Source organism: Prionailurus viverrinus, chromosome B3 (genome assembly GCF_022837055.1).
Source record: "Prionailurus viverrinus isolate Anna chromosome B3, UM_Priviv_1.0, whole genome shotgun sequence".
Classification (NCBI taxonomy): domain Eukaryota; kingdom Metazoa; phylum Chordata; class Mammalia; order Carnivora; family Felidae; genus Prionailurus; species Prionailurus viverrinus.
In genome coordinates this window covers 108,366,987-108,386,543 of record NC_062566.1, presented here as the reverse complement: position 1 = coordinate 108,386,543, position 19,557 = coordinate 108,366,987, and the positions used below count along the sequence as shown (strand labels likewise).

Below are 19,557 nucleotides of genomic sequence, written 5' to 3'. Positions count from 1 at the left end.
TTCCATTGATGCTTTTCCTTTGTAGGTGTTAAATCTCACTCTCAGTCTCACTTTTAGTCTCTATAGTCTCGCTCCTCAGATTTGGCCAACCTAAGTCCAAACCAAGAGAAACAAAAGTTCTGTTCCTCCTCCTCCAAAGCAAAATGGAGGAGAAAAATAGATATACAGATGATAGAAAACGTAATTGTGAGAGAACAATTAAATGGTCAAAAATTATATACCTACAGACCATGCAGAAAAAATATTTTCAAATATTTTAATGTCAGTGCCAAGATGTAGTCATATATTTTATAAACTTAGGACACAAATTAAAGTCAAATGCCAAGTCAAGTCATTGTGCTACACACCTTAAAATTGCAGACTATGTGTCAATTTTCTCTCAATAAAACAGAAAAAAATTTTTAACTGATAACAAAACCAAAACAGTAAAAACTAAAGCTGGAAGTGGAAAGAGCACAATATCTGGTTGTCAGGCGGCCTATCACTATGCAGTTCTATGAGCTGAGATAAATCACAAATCAGTTGAGTTTTGGTTTTTATATCTCTACATTAACAGAATTAAACTTACTGAATATGACTCCATGTAGGAAAGAAAATTTCAAAAGTAGTGTGACCCTAAGGTGATCTCCACTGATTCCATCTCCTGGTATTCATACTTTTGTGTAATCCCCTCCCCCCATATGGGTGGAACTTGGGACTTCCTTCTAACCAAAAGAATATTAGAAAGGTGACACTATATCACTGTTAGGCAACCTTATTTGGCAAAGATGATGGGAGCTGTGGATGGAAAATAGTCAACACCCAGAAAAAAGCAGAGCATTCAGCCATATAAAACAAGGATATGAATTCTGCCAACAACCTGAATTAGTTTGGAGCAATTCTTCCCTAGTCAAGCCTCCAAATGAAAATGCAACCCAATCAATTCCTAGGTTACAATCTTTGGAAACCCTGAGGAGAGGATCCAGCTAAACTCTGTTCAAAATCCTGACTCATGGTGCTGTGAGATAATAAATGTGTGGGGTTTTTTGTAAGCCAGAAAGTTTGTGGTAATTTATCACACAGCAATATAAAAGTAATATAAGTAGACAGTGCAATCATCCATTTGTTCACTCTGACCATTAATGTCAGATGTGTCGATGTATTCTGGATAAATTAAATACATGGATATCAAAACTTTGTTTTAATCATTAGTTTTAACCTTCTAGACTCTCATTCACTTAACCCAAACTGCATTTCTAAACAGGATAACATACAGAGTTTCCATTCTTTCTCATAATCAGTCTTTCCCCTTTCTCTCTCTCTGCCCTCTTTTTCTTTCCTTCTTCTCTTTCTCAGTCCCCTAGTCTCTTCCTGCCTCTCCATCTCCCTACCTTCCTTCTTTCCTTCACTTTTTCTTTTTAAACAAATGCTTCATTTCAAGGATCACCTCTCCTTGAAATACTTCATCACTGTTCCATTAAACTTTTATATGCCTCTATAATGACACTCCTCAGTTAAGATATTATAATGGAATGGTAAATGAGAATGTTTGACTCTTTTCCTTTTTGATTTATAGTGGTGAAATTCTTCTATTTAAGAAAGAAGAAAGTATGAAAAAACAGAAACAACCTGTCACTATTCCACCTGCTGTCTAGCCAGTTGTAAGTAAAGTAGTAAGTTCACCTGAGTCATTTCACATTTGTGCATATGATATAAATAGTTAATAATATCAGCAAATATGGAACTATTATCAATTAATTGAACCGTATCCTTTAAAATTATTGCAGATACACTACCAGTATCTAATTGAGATACTTTGTGCAGGTAAACAAAATGTTCTATTTTAAAGAATTAACAATTTTTGACAATGTATACATTCTTCTTTAAATTAACAACTGAAAATGAATACAGTAGATCTCTCTTAGTTTACCTACCCCTTTTTCTGAGAGAAATTTAATTTGGGTATCCCATCATTCTGGCCACAAGTATCTGTCCTATGACTGATCAACCAAGACAGACTGCAACTGTGACTGGCTGATGTCAAATGACCAAATTAACCAGAGTAACGAGTTCAGAATTCTTCCATGAGATTTTACATTTCAGAGCTGGAAGTAAGGAGACAGCATGGAGCTAGAAGCAAGGAAATTAGAGTAGCAGCCATCTTCCTGGTTTCATGGAGAAAGTCTGACTGTCGTAAGTGAGACTAATGCCAAGAAAGACCAGAATAGATGATGGCAGAGGATAAGAAACAAACTCATTTGCACAAACTCCCTCAATCTATTCTTTGGGGTTTCCATACCTGATCTGGTTTCTAGGCTTTCAAGATTCCATGAGAAGTACACTTTAAGCCAATAAAATCCCATTTTCTATTTTAAGCTAGTTTGATTCAGGTTTCTGTACTATAAAAATAAAAGAGCCCACTTATTAAAATGATGCATTATTTCATTTAAAAACTCTAATACTGTATTGGTCATCCATACGCCTTAGGTGGCCAACTCAACTCAAATATTGTCCATCCTCAATCATATGGTCCTTGACTACAAAAACAATGTCTGTTAAACCTAGTTCTGAAGAACTTAATACAAGCATCTACTAGTGCTTTTCTATTAAGTTGTAAAACAAATAAATCCACACAAAATATACATTCTCAGGAATGTATGGAAGGACAGAAATGAGAGAAAGTCTTCTAAAAGGAAAGTAAAATCCAAAGTCTTTGGATGTGCAGTTCTGACATAGAACATAGTACTATAATACTATAGTACCAACCTAAATTAACCTGTATTGTTCCAATATATACTGTATAAACCAATAAATAGATAACCCAAAAAAGAACCTGATTAAAAATGATAAAAACTTACATTTAGAGGTAATATTACAAAGACAACTTTGGTAGCTGTCTTAGATTTAGCAGAACTGTTGGAAGCAGAACAAACTGAATGATCAATAATGTTTAAACAGCTGCCATTAAAAAATCCATTTTCATGTCAAATCAATTTATCATCAGAGAAACAAAGGATAACATTATAAAAATTCTTGTATTTTGGGGGCACCTGGGTGGCTCAGTCGGTTAGGCAGCCGACTTCGGCTCAGGTCATGATCTCGCGGTCTGTGAGTTCAAGCCCTCATCGGGCTCTGTGCTGACACAGCTCAGAGCCCGGAGTCTGTTTCAGATTCTGTGTCTCCCTCTCTCTCTCTGACCCTCCCCCATTCATGCTCTGTCTCTCTCTGTCTCAAAAATAAATAAACGTTAAAAAAAATTAAAAAAATAAATAAAAATTCTTGTATTTTGTTTAATAAAATTAAAGGTCTCAAAGACACTCTAAAACTGAAATTTAGCAAATAGACCATAAAAAACATTAACTAAATTCATTTATCTGAACATGTGGTATGAGAATGTACAGCTCTATGGAAAATAACCACTTCAAAAACTACTGTTTATCCTCTGCTGACTGGCATTTTTAAGAAATTCAGTTCACCATAGCAACCTGTCTTAACACCAGCAGATAAGTACAGGCTATATTTAGATATGATTGCTTTCCAGACAGCAATCTTGCTTTTCCTTCACATTTAATGCCATGATCCAAAGGACCAAAATATCACTCAGTCAGATTGTAGTGTGAAGTCAAACATACTCAGGGGGATAAAGTTATGTTTCAGAACCATGAAAAGAAGTTTTCACCTGGTGGTAAGATTTGTAAAGAAGTACATTAAAATAAATAAAATTTTCATGTCTAAGGAATTTATAATCAGATACAACTATTTTATTCAATTTTATCTATGAAATGCCATCATTAAACACTAATAATCTATAATATCAAAATACATTTTTACCAGCACATTGTTATTATTTTTTAATTAGTATACTGCATTTCCAATCTGGTATCATTTAACTAAAAAATAATTTTTTTTTTACATAAAAGTAATCCTTACAGATGAAGTGTAACAGGAATTGCAGTAATACAAGGCAAGTGATACAATACAAAATAAGGGAAATAAATTCATTGAAATGCTATTGTTATGAAATTACATATTTACACTTTATAATCTTCATTATGATAATGAAAGGAAGTAAAATAGTTTTATACAGTTTACTGCACAATATACCAGAGTATCACAACAAACATTTTTCTTTAATGTCTAGATGAGTTACACTGAAATCATTAAAAAGACAAAATGTAAAGGAATGAAGTTCAATTAAAAATACCAAGAACAGGGGCACCTGGGTGGCTCAGTTGGTTGAGCATCCGACTACAGCTCAGGTCATGATCTCACAGTTTGTGGGTTCGAGCCTCGCATCAGGCTCTGTGCTGACAGCTTGCTCAGAGCCTGCAGCCTGCTTCAGATTCTGTGTCTCCTTCTCTCTCTCTGCCCCTCCCCCACTCATGCTCGCTCTCTCTCTCTCTCAAAAATAAATAAATGTTAAAAAAAATTTAAAAAATACCAAGAACATATCACCTCACACCCATTAGTATGGTACTATCAACAACAACAACAAAACAGAACAGAAAATAATGGGTGTTGGTGAGGAAGTAGAGAAATTGGAACCCTTGTACACTGTTGGTGAGAATATAAAATGGTACAGTCGCTATGGAAAAAAAACAGTACGGCAGTTCTTCAAAAATTAAACACAGAATTACCATATGATACAGCAACTCTGCTCCTGGGTATACAACCAAAGAACTGAAAGCAGAATCTTAAAGAGATAATTTGCACATCTATGTTCATAGCAGTATTATTCACAATAAACAAAAGATAGAAGCAACCCTGTGTTCACTGATGGATGAACATGAACAAAATGTGGTATACGTATATCCAATGGAATATTATTCTTCCTTAAAAAGGAAGGAAACTCTGACACATGCTACAACATGGAAGAATTCCCTTGGGATTATTATGTCAAGTGAAATAAGCCAGTCACAAAAAGACAAATATTGCATGATCCCACTTATATGAGATTTCTACAATAGTCAAAATCATAGGAACAGAAAGTACAACATGAGTTGCCAGAGGCTGGGGGTTGGGGGGATGGGGAGTTATTGTTTAATGGTAGTATAGAGTTGCAGTTCTGAAGGATGAAAAACTTCTAGGATTGGTTGTATAACAGTGTGTATATATTTAACATTACTGAACTTTACACCTAAAATTGGTTGGGATGGTAAATATTATGTTATGTTTATTTCATGACAATTAAAAGAAATAACCTAGAACATCGACAAGAAAAAGTATTTATTCATTCATAATATAATTTACCCAGAATTCAGAATTAAGGTCTATTCTATTGAATCATCCTTTTTTATTAATCATGAGAAGTTATAAATTGGTAATATCTTTTTTTCAAAATCTTGGTATTACTGAAACAATTGAAAATATACTCTGAGTACCATAAAGAAAAAAAAACCCCAAAGACTGACATATTTGTCATGTTGTGCAAAATTCTCAAAGAATATAAACTTTCCCTATTTGTAAGGAAAATTATTACTATCCTACATCATGAATCATATTTCTAGTGTCACAAGATGGCCAATTCTGCTATGAATTAAACAACTGTTCCTATAATTACCTTACATAACACACATAGGATGGTCCTAGATTTTTAAAAGCTTCTTCAAATTAAATAAAACAACACATACCCACCATACCCACAAACATAATCACCATCAACACAATGAATTATACAAACAGATGTCCAATTCTGTTTGCCCTTTTCATTCTTAAGTTATTTTTCCTCTTTTGATTCTTAAACAGCTTTAATAATTTCTATAAATGAATCTGAGTTCAAATAATTATTGGTGTTAAATAGATTATAATTAAGTAATAGGAAATCTAAGGTATAAATATGGTAATATGTTTTATCTTTCATCTTCAGCACATAGTCAATAGAGATTTAAAAGTATTTTTGAGTTACCTCTATAAAGAATACAACTAAACATAACTTAAAGAACATTATATAGTGTTTCATTTGCATGTAATGTCATATCTCTAGCATAGATTACAAGTAGCATAAATGATTTTTTATAATGTAAATAGCATGCATCCCTCCACTTAAAGAAACAAAAATTATATCATGCTAAGAATAACTTCTTATATATATATTAAAAGTATATCACATTGGATATGTTTCTAATATGTTGAAACGTCAACTTAAATTTGACAATGCTTTTCAATGTGCCATTGAGAGACCCCAACTAAAACAAGAGGTCTTATAACACAACTCAATACATTATACACACAGAGTTAAGAAATCCATCTTAAAACACTTATAATCCTAAATATAAGATGACCTATTAAAACAGTTAAATTGTTTATTTCAAAATTCGACATGCAGGAAAGTTACTACTTCAAACAAATCCTTAAACACATTCATTAGAAAAGAATGTCAAGTTCTACTTGGCCTTACATTTAACCCCTGCAAGACTGTGATAGAAACAAATATTCTCAGAATAACTATCAAAAAGAGAATTTCTCAAGTATCCATCCCCTTTACTTCAATTTTCCCAAAAGTTACATTCTGTTCTCATTATTAAAGCAGATCAGAAGTTAGTAATAAGTCCAGAAAGTTTTTCTTAGGGATTCGCAACCTTCTCAACTTTTTCTCCCAGAGCATCCCACCATCATGTTCTTGCATCATAGCTCAATCAGTTCATTCAAGTCCAATAATTAGTTTTACTATACAATGGAAGCAAAATCTTGGGGAGTGTATTATACACAACCTAGATAAATTACGGAGAACCTATCACATTATTACACTGCCCTGACACAGATTTGAAAGTATGATTTAGTCACTTCCTTTTCTGCCTTTTCATTCTCCTCTGAAGGAGTAAACCCTTAAAACTTCACTCATCCATTTATAGACACACACACACACACACACACACACACACACACACACACTTGATTTGATTTGATATTTGTACTTTGTCCCCAGAAATTCCACACTTGCTCATTTATCCAATTACGACAAACTACATACTGCTCCAAGTGTCAATATTAACCAGATACCATGGGTTCTCTTCAGCTTAATTTTTCCTTCTTTCTTTCTTCTGTTTTCCTTATAACAGCCTTAGTGATTGGAAGACTTAATTATTCTTTACACATCACCTACTTTCAGCATCAGCAGCTCAAGTAGGTAAGTCATAAGTCTACCAAATAGGTAAATACATAAAGCACTCATTAAATACACATATCATACCATAATATTTTTTATTTGGAGCATTTATTAAAATCACATATGTATGCAATTTTAACAAACCTTATACTAGTGTGGAGGTCTCATCAAACTACTTTTATAAGGAGGAGGTTTTGTAAAAACATTTCCGACATATTTTCAACTCAATGATGCAACATAAACAATTTAACTTCTATAGAATTATGTAGTGTACATGAATCAATGAACAAATAGTAAAGACTTCTGTCAGGAGTTTAGGACAGAAGAAAAGTAAATGGCTTTAACAAAAAGAAAAATCCTTACCCATGAGGTATCTATTAAGTGAATACTGCTATAGAATGATAACTCAGAATAAAATATGTCCCATAGTAACAACTGAAAAAAATACATCATTTTTCTACACAGGACACTTCCTTCCTTAAAGAGCTTTGCTAAGGAACAAATATGTCTCTAAAATATGAATTGAGTCATTAATAGTACATTTTGACAATTCTTCATAAAAAAAGTTCTTTCCAAATCCAAGTGGCAAAGGCAAGAACAAATTATCACTAAATTCTTATATTCAAGACTAATGCCAAGTTAAAAGAATGATGCTAAATTAAGATATATGCTATTTAAAACCAGAGACTTAGAATAATTTTGTTCAGCCCATACAGTAGTAATCTGAGATAAATTCTTCTAATAATACTAAGATTGAACGTAAAATTTAGTGCATGATGAATATCATTCTGTACTCTGGGAAGAAGTATCAAATTCTCTCAGAACACTATAACTCATTGTTATAATCAATTATTCAAGTATAATTCTCCATGGTTTTTATATTATTAAAGTCTACAGGAACACATCTTTTCCACAAAGACTACATTACACAGATAAATACTACTACTGTGACCAAAAATATGCCTTACAAATAGTACAATAATGGAACAATTTACGTTATTCATTCAAATGGATGAAATCTTTCAGAAAAATTATAAAGTTTCCTCCCATATCCATATGGAAAACAGAACTCTTCATGCAAATAAATGTTATCAACATTAATTTACTCAGAATATTTACAGCCACATAAAATAGTTATATTCTTGATTAAATATTTATAGACTGAAAGGACAAATGTCAGTCTTCACTGGAATAAAAGTCATGGAGAAAGAATACGGATTCCTTTTGAGTAAGGAAAAGAGAAACAGAACTGAGAGACTTGAGTCTGGAAACTCATTTATAAATTCATTACACTATAAACTTCAAGATTCAGTCATTTTCAAGATTCTGTGTCTTATGACTGTATTTTTTTAAATAACTGGAAAATCATTAAAGAATCAGTATCTTTCAGATTCAACACATGCTTGTGTTTCATTCATCACAAAATACTCAATGAATTACTAGTAAAACTCGTGGGAATATAGATTATATGTGATGTGAATGACTGATTTCCTGTTACAATATATTTTACTGAATGCATTACACATATCATTAAAAACACCTGCCAGCATTCCATTTTCTTTTCTCCATTGCCAAAGGCTTAACTAGTCTTTATTTTTTTTTAAATAAAAGGTGATCTTACCCAGAGGTAAGATCATCTAGGTATGTTCATACAGAAGATAATATGCATATTTTATAGTAAATATAAAATTATAAAAATTCATAAAAAATAGAGACACTAGTAAGAACATTAAAAATTGAAACCTATAAAACTCTTCAAAAATTATTTCCTTATAAAGCTTTCTAATATGAAATATTATAAATATATTCTAAATATCCAAATATATTATTTATAAATTATTTTATATTTTTAATTGTTCTTACAAGTATTATAAATGATTATGAACTTAAAATTAATGTGAGCAAATTCAATTGCACCTTCTCCAGCAAATAAATTACGCATCATTTCCCTGCTCAGTAGCTACTGCCACACTGGCAAGATACGATCAAACGTTAGTAAGACTCCTTGAAAGTCCATTGTTAATCATAATGCTATGTCTTCCTCTACTACCTATTTCTAAAAAGAAACTATTCTATATCTTCACTTCTACTGAAACTATTGGATGTACTCCACTATATGTAACTCAAATTGTTAGAAAAGAAAAAGCTGGTGTGCCTGGGTAGCTCAGTTAGTTAAGCATCTGACTCTTGATTTCAGCTCAGGTCATTATCTCACAACTTGTGAGACTGAGCCCTGCAATGATCCGTCAGTACAGAGACTGCTTGGGATTCTCTCTCTCCCTCTCTCTGCCCCTCTCTTACTCTCAAAATAAATAAATAAACTTTAAAAAAAAAAAAAAGAAAAGAAAAACTACTCAACCTCAAATCAGTTCTTAGTTATAATTCTTTTGAAAAAAGTCACACCAACCATGAAGTTTTGAATTATGCTTAGTAATGAAAACCAAATACTCACAAAGAAGGATCTTGTACGAGATCTTTGAGATTTATCCCACTGCGATCTTCTGCAAGATTCCTGAAGCAACTATCACTCACTAAACAAGAGAGGGAGAGAGAAAAAGAAAATTAATTTTTGTTTACATTTTATTTCAATTACTACTGACAAAATGGAATTTTAAATTAAAACTGGCTCTCTGGATGGCATTTTTCCAAACAGTAACGTTGATCAATTTCTGGACCTAGCAGATTTTGCAACAAATATTAATATTCAATAACAAACCAATAATCTAAGCATACAAACTTTATATAAATACAACACATACAGCCAGGGCCACTCTGGAAAACAGTATGGAGATTCCTCAAAAAATTAAACATAGAATTACCTTACGACCCAGCAATTACACTACTAGGTATTTATCCAAAGAATACAAAAGTGCTGATTCAAGGGGCACATGCACCTCAACGTTTATAGAAGCACTATCAAAAATAGCCAAATTATGGAAAGAACCCAAATGTCCATCAACTAACAAATGGATAAAGATGTTTTATATATACGTGGGTGTATACACACACACACACACACACACACACACACACAAATGAAATATTACTCAGCAATCAAAGAAAATGAAATCTTGCCATTTGCAATAACATGGATGGAACTAGAGTATATATTCAGTGGAATAAGTCAGAGAAAGATAAATATCATATGATTTCACTCATATGTGGAATATAAGAATCAAAACAGATGAACACAGAAGGGAAGGAAAAATAAGATAAAAACAGAGAGGTAGGCAAATCATAAGAAACTCTTAAATACAGAGAACAAACTGAGGGTTGCTGGTGGGGTGTTAGGTGGGGGGATGGGCTAAATGGATGACGGGCAATAAAGAGGGCACTTGTTGAGATGAGCACTGGGTGTTCTATGTAAGTAATGAATCACTAAATTCTACTCCAGAAATCATTATTACACTGTATTTTAACTAACTGGGGTTTAAATAAAATTTAAAAATTAAAATAATAAAAAAATACAACACACAAAAGACTAAACACATAGGTCTAAATTTTGTTCTTACTTTTATAAGACTAAATTACCAGCATATAGTAGCAAATCACTGATTCCACAACAACTAGGGAAAAAAAAGGTAAGTTGTCCCTCCAAGTTATATTCTTAAAGATATTAGACAACAATGTGAACTAATAAGGATAAATGAGGAGAAAAGTGGTATCACTTCTTAGGTGAGTCAAGCTTCCTAATTATTTTCATTTCTAGGAGGATTTGCCACTTATAACCTAAGAGTCAGAAAGAGGAACAATACTAGGGAAAAGAGAAACCAGCATAGTTCTTGATGGTTCACAGGCTGGCATGACAGACTGAAATCCATTGGAACTCTAAAACATAGACAGTTTTCTGCTGGAGATTTGCTGAGGGCCAGGACTGCACAAGATGACTTGGAATGAGGAGGAAAAGATGGGTCAGAGGGCAAATAATGTTTTCTATAGTACTGTGGTGATTAGGAGTCAAAGTCATATTACAGTAGGTGGAGCCTACCACTTTCAGTGTAGAACTTCAGATCTCCCCTAAGAATAATTTACTCTCAACCACAAGCAAGGTGGGAGGTGGGATGTGGGGAGGGGGTGAAAAGGGGACAGAACTCAAAAGATAAAGTAAAATTTCTCATAATTTCACAGTACTTAAGTACAAAGTCACATCGGAAATATGGCACACAACAGGTTTTGCTTTTAAAGACATTTAAAACCCGAGGTAGACTAAGTATATATCTAAAGTTTTCACTCTATCCATCTCAATTTGAAGTTGAGTTAAAGTGACTGGCACTTAACACTAAATAACATTTACATTAATTTCTATGATCTTATAATAAATAGTATTTGGTATATTACAGAAATTACAAAATGTGACCAATAACAAAAAGAAAAAATTATATGTGTGTGTGTGTGTGTGTGTGTCTGTGTCTGTGTGTGTCTATAGTGACACACAGATGATACAGAATCAGAAGATAAGGACTTTACAAAAACTTAAACTTTCAAAAAACCTATTTAACAGAAGTTGAAGATACGGAAAAATATTCACATTTGATGAAAGAAGTAAAATTTCAGCAAAGAATTAAAATCTATGAAAAAGAATCAAACAGTAATTTTAGAATTGAAAAACACAATATCTGAAATTAAGAAATCAGTGGTTGAGCTGACTCAACACAGAAAACACTGGATTTGTGAACATGAAGAGATCAGTAGAAAATATCCAAACAGAAGCAATGGGGGGAGGGGGAAGGTGAAAAGATCAGAGGAAAAGAAACATGTGGAAATCAAATAGCCCAATGTAATTGTAGTTGAGTATATGACTCCAGCTTTGGTTGAGAGAATGGGGCAAAGCAATATTTTCAGAAAACAGCTGAGAATATTCCAAAACTGATACAACACACTAATTCACTGATTCAGGAGGAACATCAAACCACACATTGGAAAAAGTAAAATAACACAACACCCAGCAGTCAAACTACTGAAAATAAAAGATGGTAAGAAAATCTTAAAAACAGCCAGGAGGAGAGAAAGGACACATCACTTTCAAAGGAAAAAACAATAAACCTTACAGCTAATTATTCAACATAAACTATGGAATCCAGAAGACAATGGAAAGATATTAATATCCTGATGGAAAACTGGAAATCTAAAAGTATATACCTTGATAAAATATCCATCCCCAAATTAAAGGCAAAATAAAACTTTACTTATATTTTTGTATTTGTAGCATAAATATTAAGTATTGATTATTTTCTATTTCAATTTAACAATTTTATTATATATAACTTAGTCATTTCTAACCTACAGAAGGATCAAAGATAATATGACATTCGCCTGATTCCTTTCAAAGATTCAGTACCTAATATTTTATTTGGATTTTATATTCCCTTTTTTATAAGTCCCTGAAAATTATACATCTGTATCTCTCTCTGAATTTAATGATAATACCTATAAACAATGATGCTTTAAAAATATTTGAAGTTGAATAAAGTTTGGATTTTTTTATTAAATCCAAAAAGATATTCCCCACTTTTTTTTCTGCCACGAGTGAAATGATTTTCATTAATATATAATTTTCATTCCATATTTAACAGACACTGATCTCAACCTGTTGATTTACAAATTTCCTTTTTGTAATTTTAATACAAATGCTCTTTATTACACCATTGCCTGAATAGGGCCAAAGGAAAAAAATAAAATGTTGACACAGTGTAAAGAAAGTGGTTTCCTGCTGAGCTGAACTAAAATTGAAGCCATAATATATCATAAAATTTGTTCTCATAAAGTTTCTTGCCTAATTTGGCAAATATGAGAGCTTATTTATACACTTCAAGAGCCTGAAAATTTTGGAGGCTTAATTAAAATGGAATAAACCTTTGCTCCTTTAAAGGCTTGCTAGTCAGCTACCTGTGAAATGAGTTTTGCTAAAGAAGGGACTTTTCTAAAATTCATGTCCCATCCAAATTTTAAGTTAAAAACAGAGGAAGAAACCTAAAATAGTCTGTTAACAAAAATTCTAAAACTTTAGGTGCCTAACAACGTATATCATATTTAAAGTTTTATTTTTTACCAACACAACAAATTTTGTTTTTTTAATTGTAAATAAGAATATAGTACTTTTTAAGAAGAAAATGAACATGATTTTTTTGTATGTAAACACATTAAAATCAATCATTTTGGATCACCATAATTTACTCTTTCTTTTCCCACAGTATATGATTACAGGAACTACTACACTCTTCATTCCACAGACTAATAAAATGTTTTCAACATGTCACCACAAATATCAGATAAAATGGAAGAAATTATAACAGAAACGTGGTCAAACTTTATGGTACTAACATGAAAATTATAAACTTGAACTTCAATCTGTTTTAAATTGATACAATAATTAACTTGGAAGGACACAAAGAAAAATTAGAAATACTCGTAAAATTGGAGCGCCTGGGAAATCAACTCTTGATTTTGGCTCAGGTCATGATCTTGCAGTTCTAGCTCCGCATTGGGCTCTGTGCTGTCAGTGAAGATTCTGCTTGGGATTCTCTGTCTTCCTCTCTCTCTCTGCCCCTCCTCTGCTCGCTCGCTCTCTCTCTCTCTCTCTCTCAAAATAAACATTTTTTTTTTAAAGAAAGAAATATTTGTAAAATGGACTCTAGCAGAGTTCTTGTCCAATCATATGCACTTTTCCATGAAAATGTTAAACTTTTGGATCTATAATCAAGAAAATAATTGGTACTTGTTATATGTTAAGAATTTCATATTTATTATTTCACTTAATCTTCTTTATCATCCAGTGATAAACCTATCTGTGTTACTATTTTACAGATGAAGATAGTGAAGCATGGGGAGATTAAACATCCTATCAATCATATAGCTAATAAATAGAAGTACTGGGAAAATCTAGATGCTGTAACTCTAGACCTTCTTCTCTTAACCACTATACCATATAGAGATCATAGTTCTTGTCAATCATTCACATATTCTGGATTCTCCTACATTTCCATAACTTCAAAACACATAAAAGTTATACAACTAAAATTCATTATAAGACCCTAAATTTCAACTCAAAGCATTATTAAAGAATTACGGCTTTTAAAGTAGAATAAAACATTACGGATCATCTAGTTAAGTGGTTAGTTAACCATGCGTCATATCTCATGGGTTTTATGGAGGTATCTCAGATCAATGACATCCATTTCCACTTTAAGCTAAAGAGCTGTATTTATATTTGAAAAAAATACTGAAGAAATTTTTATAGAGGCTGAAACACATATACATACACACACCTCAGAAGAGTATTAGTTCTACTCATCAGCATTTTATACGTGAGAATCACAGGTTGCCTACGGTCAGCAAGAGTCAGCATTCAAACTCCGTATATACTTAGAAATATTTATGAAATGGATCCTAACGAGGTTCTCGGCTAATTATAAATATGTTATTTTTGTATACAGTCATTTTTTTTATGATTTACAATCAAAGTAATAGTTGACATTATGTGCTGAACACTTCATGTTCATTTTCCTACTTACAACAAGTATTATGTATAATCAATATGATCTTTGATAAAATCTTTATAATGTATTTTCTTAGTCCTACTATTATGGATTATTCCATCTGATTACTAGAAGCTATAGTGTGAAAGATCTAGTCATTTCTTTCTTTCAGGATGACATTTATATTCTATCTTGTTCTGGTCAGGAAGAATTTTCCTATAACAAAAGTATTTCTATCACCAAAAATTTTTGTTTAAAATACAGCTTGGTAAGAATTCAGTATTTATTTAACCTATTGTATTGTCCATATTTAAGAACGTGAAAATAAGGTACCACTTGAAAATTGCTAAGTTGACAGTAAAAACAGATCGAATTTAAAACTCATTCATTCCATAGTTTCAAAATACCCAAGTGAAATAAAATCCCAAAGAAATGGCTCTGTGAAAACAACTGAAAATTAAAATAAAATGTAAGTTTATGCTATCTAGAGATTCTAATTAATTTATTCAAAGTTAGACTGAACAAATTCAACAATAGTTTACAATCACAGAATAAGATAAAGATATTGATATAAGTGCTTCAAAAAATAAATACTTGAGAATCAAAAACTTAAGATCTGGTTCTTGGAAACACCACATACCTTTCTAAAAATTGTCCCCTTCTATGATCATAGTGTGAAAGTTAAATGTTTAGTGGAAAATGTCAATATGTTATGATTTTAAAATACCACCAAAAATTCAGCATGTTACTTGTTTATTCTAAACATATGTAATTAACAGCTGACATAAGAAAATTGAGACTGATTGCATAAATCTTAGTCACATTTTTCTTTTTTTTTAAATTTTTTTAACGTTTATTTTTGAGAGAGAGAGAGAGAGAGAGAGAGAGAGAGAGAGAGAGAGAGAGAGGGAGGGAGGGAGAGGGGCAGAGCGAGAGGGAGACACAGAATTTGAAGCAGGTTCCAGGCTCCGAGCTGTCAGCACAGAGCCTGACATGGGTCTCAAACCCACGAACCATGAGATCATGACCTGACCTGAAGCTGAACTCCAGCACTTAACCAACTGAGCCACCCAGATGCCCCATATTTTTCAAGATAAATCTATTTTGTTTTAGTTATTAAGGTGAAATTCGTATAATACAAAATTAACTATTTTTCAAAATTATCCATTTTAAAGTGTAACGTTCAGTGACATTTAGTACATTCACAATGTTTTGCAACCACTACCTCTATTTCCAAAATCATTTTCATCATCCTAAGAGAAAACCTGCGACCCATTAAGCAGCAAGTCCCTATTCCTCCCTTCCCCTAATCCCTGGCAACCACCAATCTACTTTCTATCCCTGTGGATTTAATTATTCTGGATATTTCATACAAATGGAAGCATATGTGATTTTTTTGTGTCTAGATTATTTCACGTAGCATAATATTTTCAAGCTTCATCTATGCTGTAGCATGTTGCATTACTTCATTCCTCTGAATGGTTAGATAATATTCCATTGGCTAGATAATATTCCACCTACTTCCATGGTATGTAAGTACCACTTTTGTCTATCCAATCACCCTTTTGGCCATTTGGGCTGATTCCACTTTTTGGCTATTGTGAATAGTGCTGAATGAGCATGTATGTACAAGTATTTATTTTGCACTTGTTTTCAATTTTGAGGGGTATATATCAAGAAACTGAATTGCTGATCATATGATAATTTCATGTTTAATTTGTTTGAGGAACTATAAAATTGTTTTCCAAAGCATTTGCACTATTTTACATTCCACCAGCAATGTAAGAGGGTCCCATTTCACCACCAGCCATTACGGTCATTTTAACTCACTCATAATAGTGGGGTGTAAAGTATCATCTCATTGTGGTTGTGATTACATTTTCCTAATGATAAATGGTGTTGAGCATCTTTCCATGTGCTAATGGCTATTTGTTTATCTTCTTGGGGAAAATGTCTATTCAAGCCCTTTGTATACTTTTTAATTCAGTGGTCGATCTTTCTGTTGTTGACTTATAAGATGTATTTATATACTCTGGATACTAGACCCTTATCACATGTATGATTTGCAAGTTTTTTATCCCATTCTGTGGGTTGTCATTATGTCCTCTTGATAGTGTCCTTGAATGTACAAAAGTTTTTAATTTTGATGAATTTCAATTTGTCTATTTTTTATTTGGTGTCATATTTAAGAAACCATTACCAAATCCACGATCATGAGGAACTTCCCATATGCTTTCTTGTTAAGTATTTTATAGTTTCAACTCTTTAGGTCTTTTATCCATTTTGGGCTAATGTTTGTACATTGTGTGAGGGTAAGAGTCTGACTTCTTTCTTTGACAAACAAGTGTTTACCTAGTTGTTCAAGCACCATTTGTTCAAGAGGCAGTTCTTTCCCTATTGAATGATATTGGCTCTCTTTGAAAAATCAATTACCTATACACATATGGGCTATTCTGGAGTACATTATATTTTCTTGATCTATTTGTCTACTCTTATGCCAATATCACACTGTTCTGATTACTATGGTTTGTAGTGAGTTATTAAATTGGGAGCTGTGAGTTCCCCCACTTTGTTTTTTCTTTTTCAAGATATTTTTGGTGACTCATAATGCCTTTCAATTCTATATGAATATTAGTATTCTGATCCATATTTTACACCAAATTCTGATCCTTATTTTAAGCAGACTCATTTCAAAATGATAATTGGTTTCCTATAACCAATTATCTATCCTTAGACACTACTTTAAATTTTCTTCCATGCCTAAGTCCTATGATTTCCTACCCACTAAAATTTCCCTGAATTCTTCTTAAAAAAAAAAAAAGGTAAACTAAGCACAAAGTACTATTACCAAACAAACTGAATGATGTAAATGAACAACAAACTACAATAAATAATAGTGATTGAATTTTGGTAATTTTCTTAATGTATTCAACCCAAAATTATAAGCCAAAACAATGCTTTTTTGTAAAAGATATTATACTATAATCATTTCACAACTATCATTTCTTTAATTTTAAATAATTTTGGGGCACCTGGGTAGCTTAACCTGGGTGGTTAAGCATCTGACTTCGGCTCAAGTCATGATTTCACGGTTGGTGGGTTCAAGCCCCAGGGTCAGGGTCTGTGCTGACAGCTCAAACCCTGGAGCCTGTTTCGGATTCTGTGTTTTCCTCTCTCCCTGCCTTCCCCACCCCCATGCTTGTGCTCTATCTCTCTCTCAAAAATAAACAAACACTGGGAGAGGGACCAACATGGTGGAGAAGTAGGGAGATCGGTACTTCCCACGTCTCTCAAACAAAGAAGGGCTGAAGCCAAAGGACTTTGAACCCAGAGTCTGAGAGGAAAAGACACAGTCTGGGACAACTTGATGGGCCATAGGTGGGTGGTTGCGAACTGGGGAAGATAAAATGGGCAGCATAGACATGGAGGGGAGGAATCCCCTTCTGCAGAGAAACAAAGGGAAGAGAAAGAGCAGCTGGGAAAGTGTAGGCCTATATCTGGACAACAGAAAAAAACCTCGGACCAGGACGGAAAGGGGTCCCATCTCTAACTACAGGTTAGAGGATTTCTAACTGCAGATCCCATTGTCGAACTGGGGCAAGCTGTCCTGTGCACACCTGGGGAGGAGGGGACCAACCTCTGGGTTTGGTGGTAGATCAGGGGCGCAGTCCACAGCAGGAACTGGTCCCCTCCCCTTAAGTACTGTGGCATAGGACAAAACCAGCAGGGGCTACATATCAGGAGGTGCTTCCCAAGTACCCGGACTCATGGAGCAGGAGTTAAGGAGTCGGCGGAGTGAGACAGCTTCATCTGTGCCACGACACAGTGAGGATGGCTCCAACGGAGTGATCTGGTTCACCGGGTAATGGAGAAGTGACTGGGGGGTGGCCATTTTCCTCCTCACCACCACCAAGGTGGGGCCTCAGGGATTGGTCCATGGGACCCACAGTGGAGGCGAGACCAGCCTATACCAAACCACGCCCCTCAGTCCTGGGTAACTGCATGTCTTCTGGAGCGGGATAGACGATGCCCAAACAGACCCCTCCTCCAGACCAGCGCTGATGAATTGCCTGGATTAATTCTAGGACAATTCTTGTTATATAGATATATTGTCCATTCCATTTTGCTTCTTAACTCTGCCTCCACTAGGCTGGTTACTCTGGTTATTGGTTTGTTTGAACAGACACATTTAATCCATTCTCTTGATACATGCTCTACACCTCCTTCTTTATATTCCTTTCTCTCTCTCTTTGGAATAATCAAGCAGTATTGTTGTAAAATCAATTTTGTGTGTTTGCATGTTTTTGTTTCCTGTTTGTCTGTTTTCCTTTCCAGAGCTACTTCAAAGAACAAATCAAAGCACACCCAGTGAAAGGTCCAAAACATAACTATGAGTAGGGAAATAAAATAACCAAAGTCACAATGACAGCAAATAACACTCTCCAAAAAACACCTCCTGAAGGGCCAGGCCATGGACAGTATATGAGCCCCCTTTATAAATATAGCAATGCTCACAGGTGCAGAGCACATAACAAGCTTTAAAAATTTAAAACGGACAGAAAACTAGCCAAAATGATGAAACAGAAGAATTCTCCTCAAAAGAAATATCAGGAAGAAGTAGCAGCTAAAGAATTGATTGAAATAGATATAAGCAACATAACTGAACAAGAACTTAGAATAACAGTCATAAAATTAATCACTGGGCTTGAAAAATGCATAGAAGACACCAGAGAATCTATTGCTACAGACATCAAGGGACTAAAACATAGTCGTGATGAATGTAAAAATGCTATAAATGAGGTGCAAATAAAATAGAGGCAGCCACAGTGTGGACTGAAGAGGCAGAGGAGAAAATAAGTGAATTGGAAGATGAAATTATGGAAAAAGGGGAAGCTGAGAAAGATTTAAAAAATCCAGGATCATGAGGGGAGAATTAGAGAACTAAGTGATTCAAGCAAACTGAACAATATCCATATTATAGGATTTCCAGAAGAAGAA

General features: G+C 33.6%; 1 protein-coding gene across 6 annotated transcripts in view; it reads right to left on the bottom strand.

Annotated features, from left to right (window-relative positions):
• GPHN (gephyrin) overlaps positions 1 to 19,557 on the bottom strand; it is a 623,769-nt gene that overhangs the window by 446,944 nt on the left and 157,268 nt on the right. For all 6 annotated transcript variants that reach the window (XM_047863515.1, XM_047863519.1, XM_047863517.1 and 3 more), the window contains exon 2: positions 9,537 to 9,615. In XM_047863515.1, coding sequence (XP_047719471.1) covers positions 9,537 to 9,615 — 79 coding nt within the window. The remainder of the gene's footprint in view (positions 1 to 9,536; positions 9,616 to 19,557) is intronic.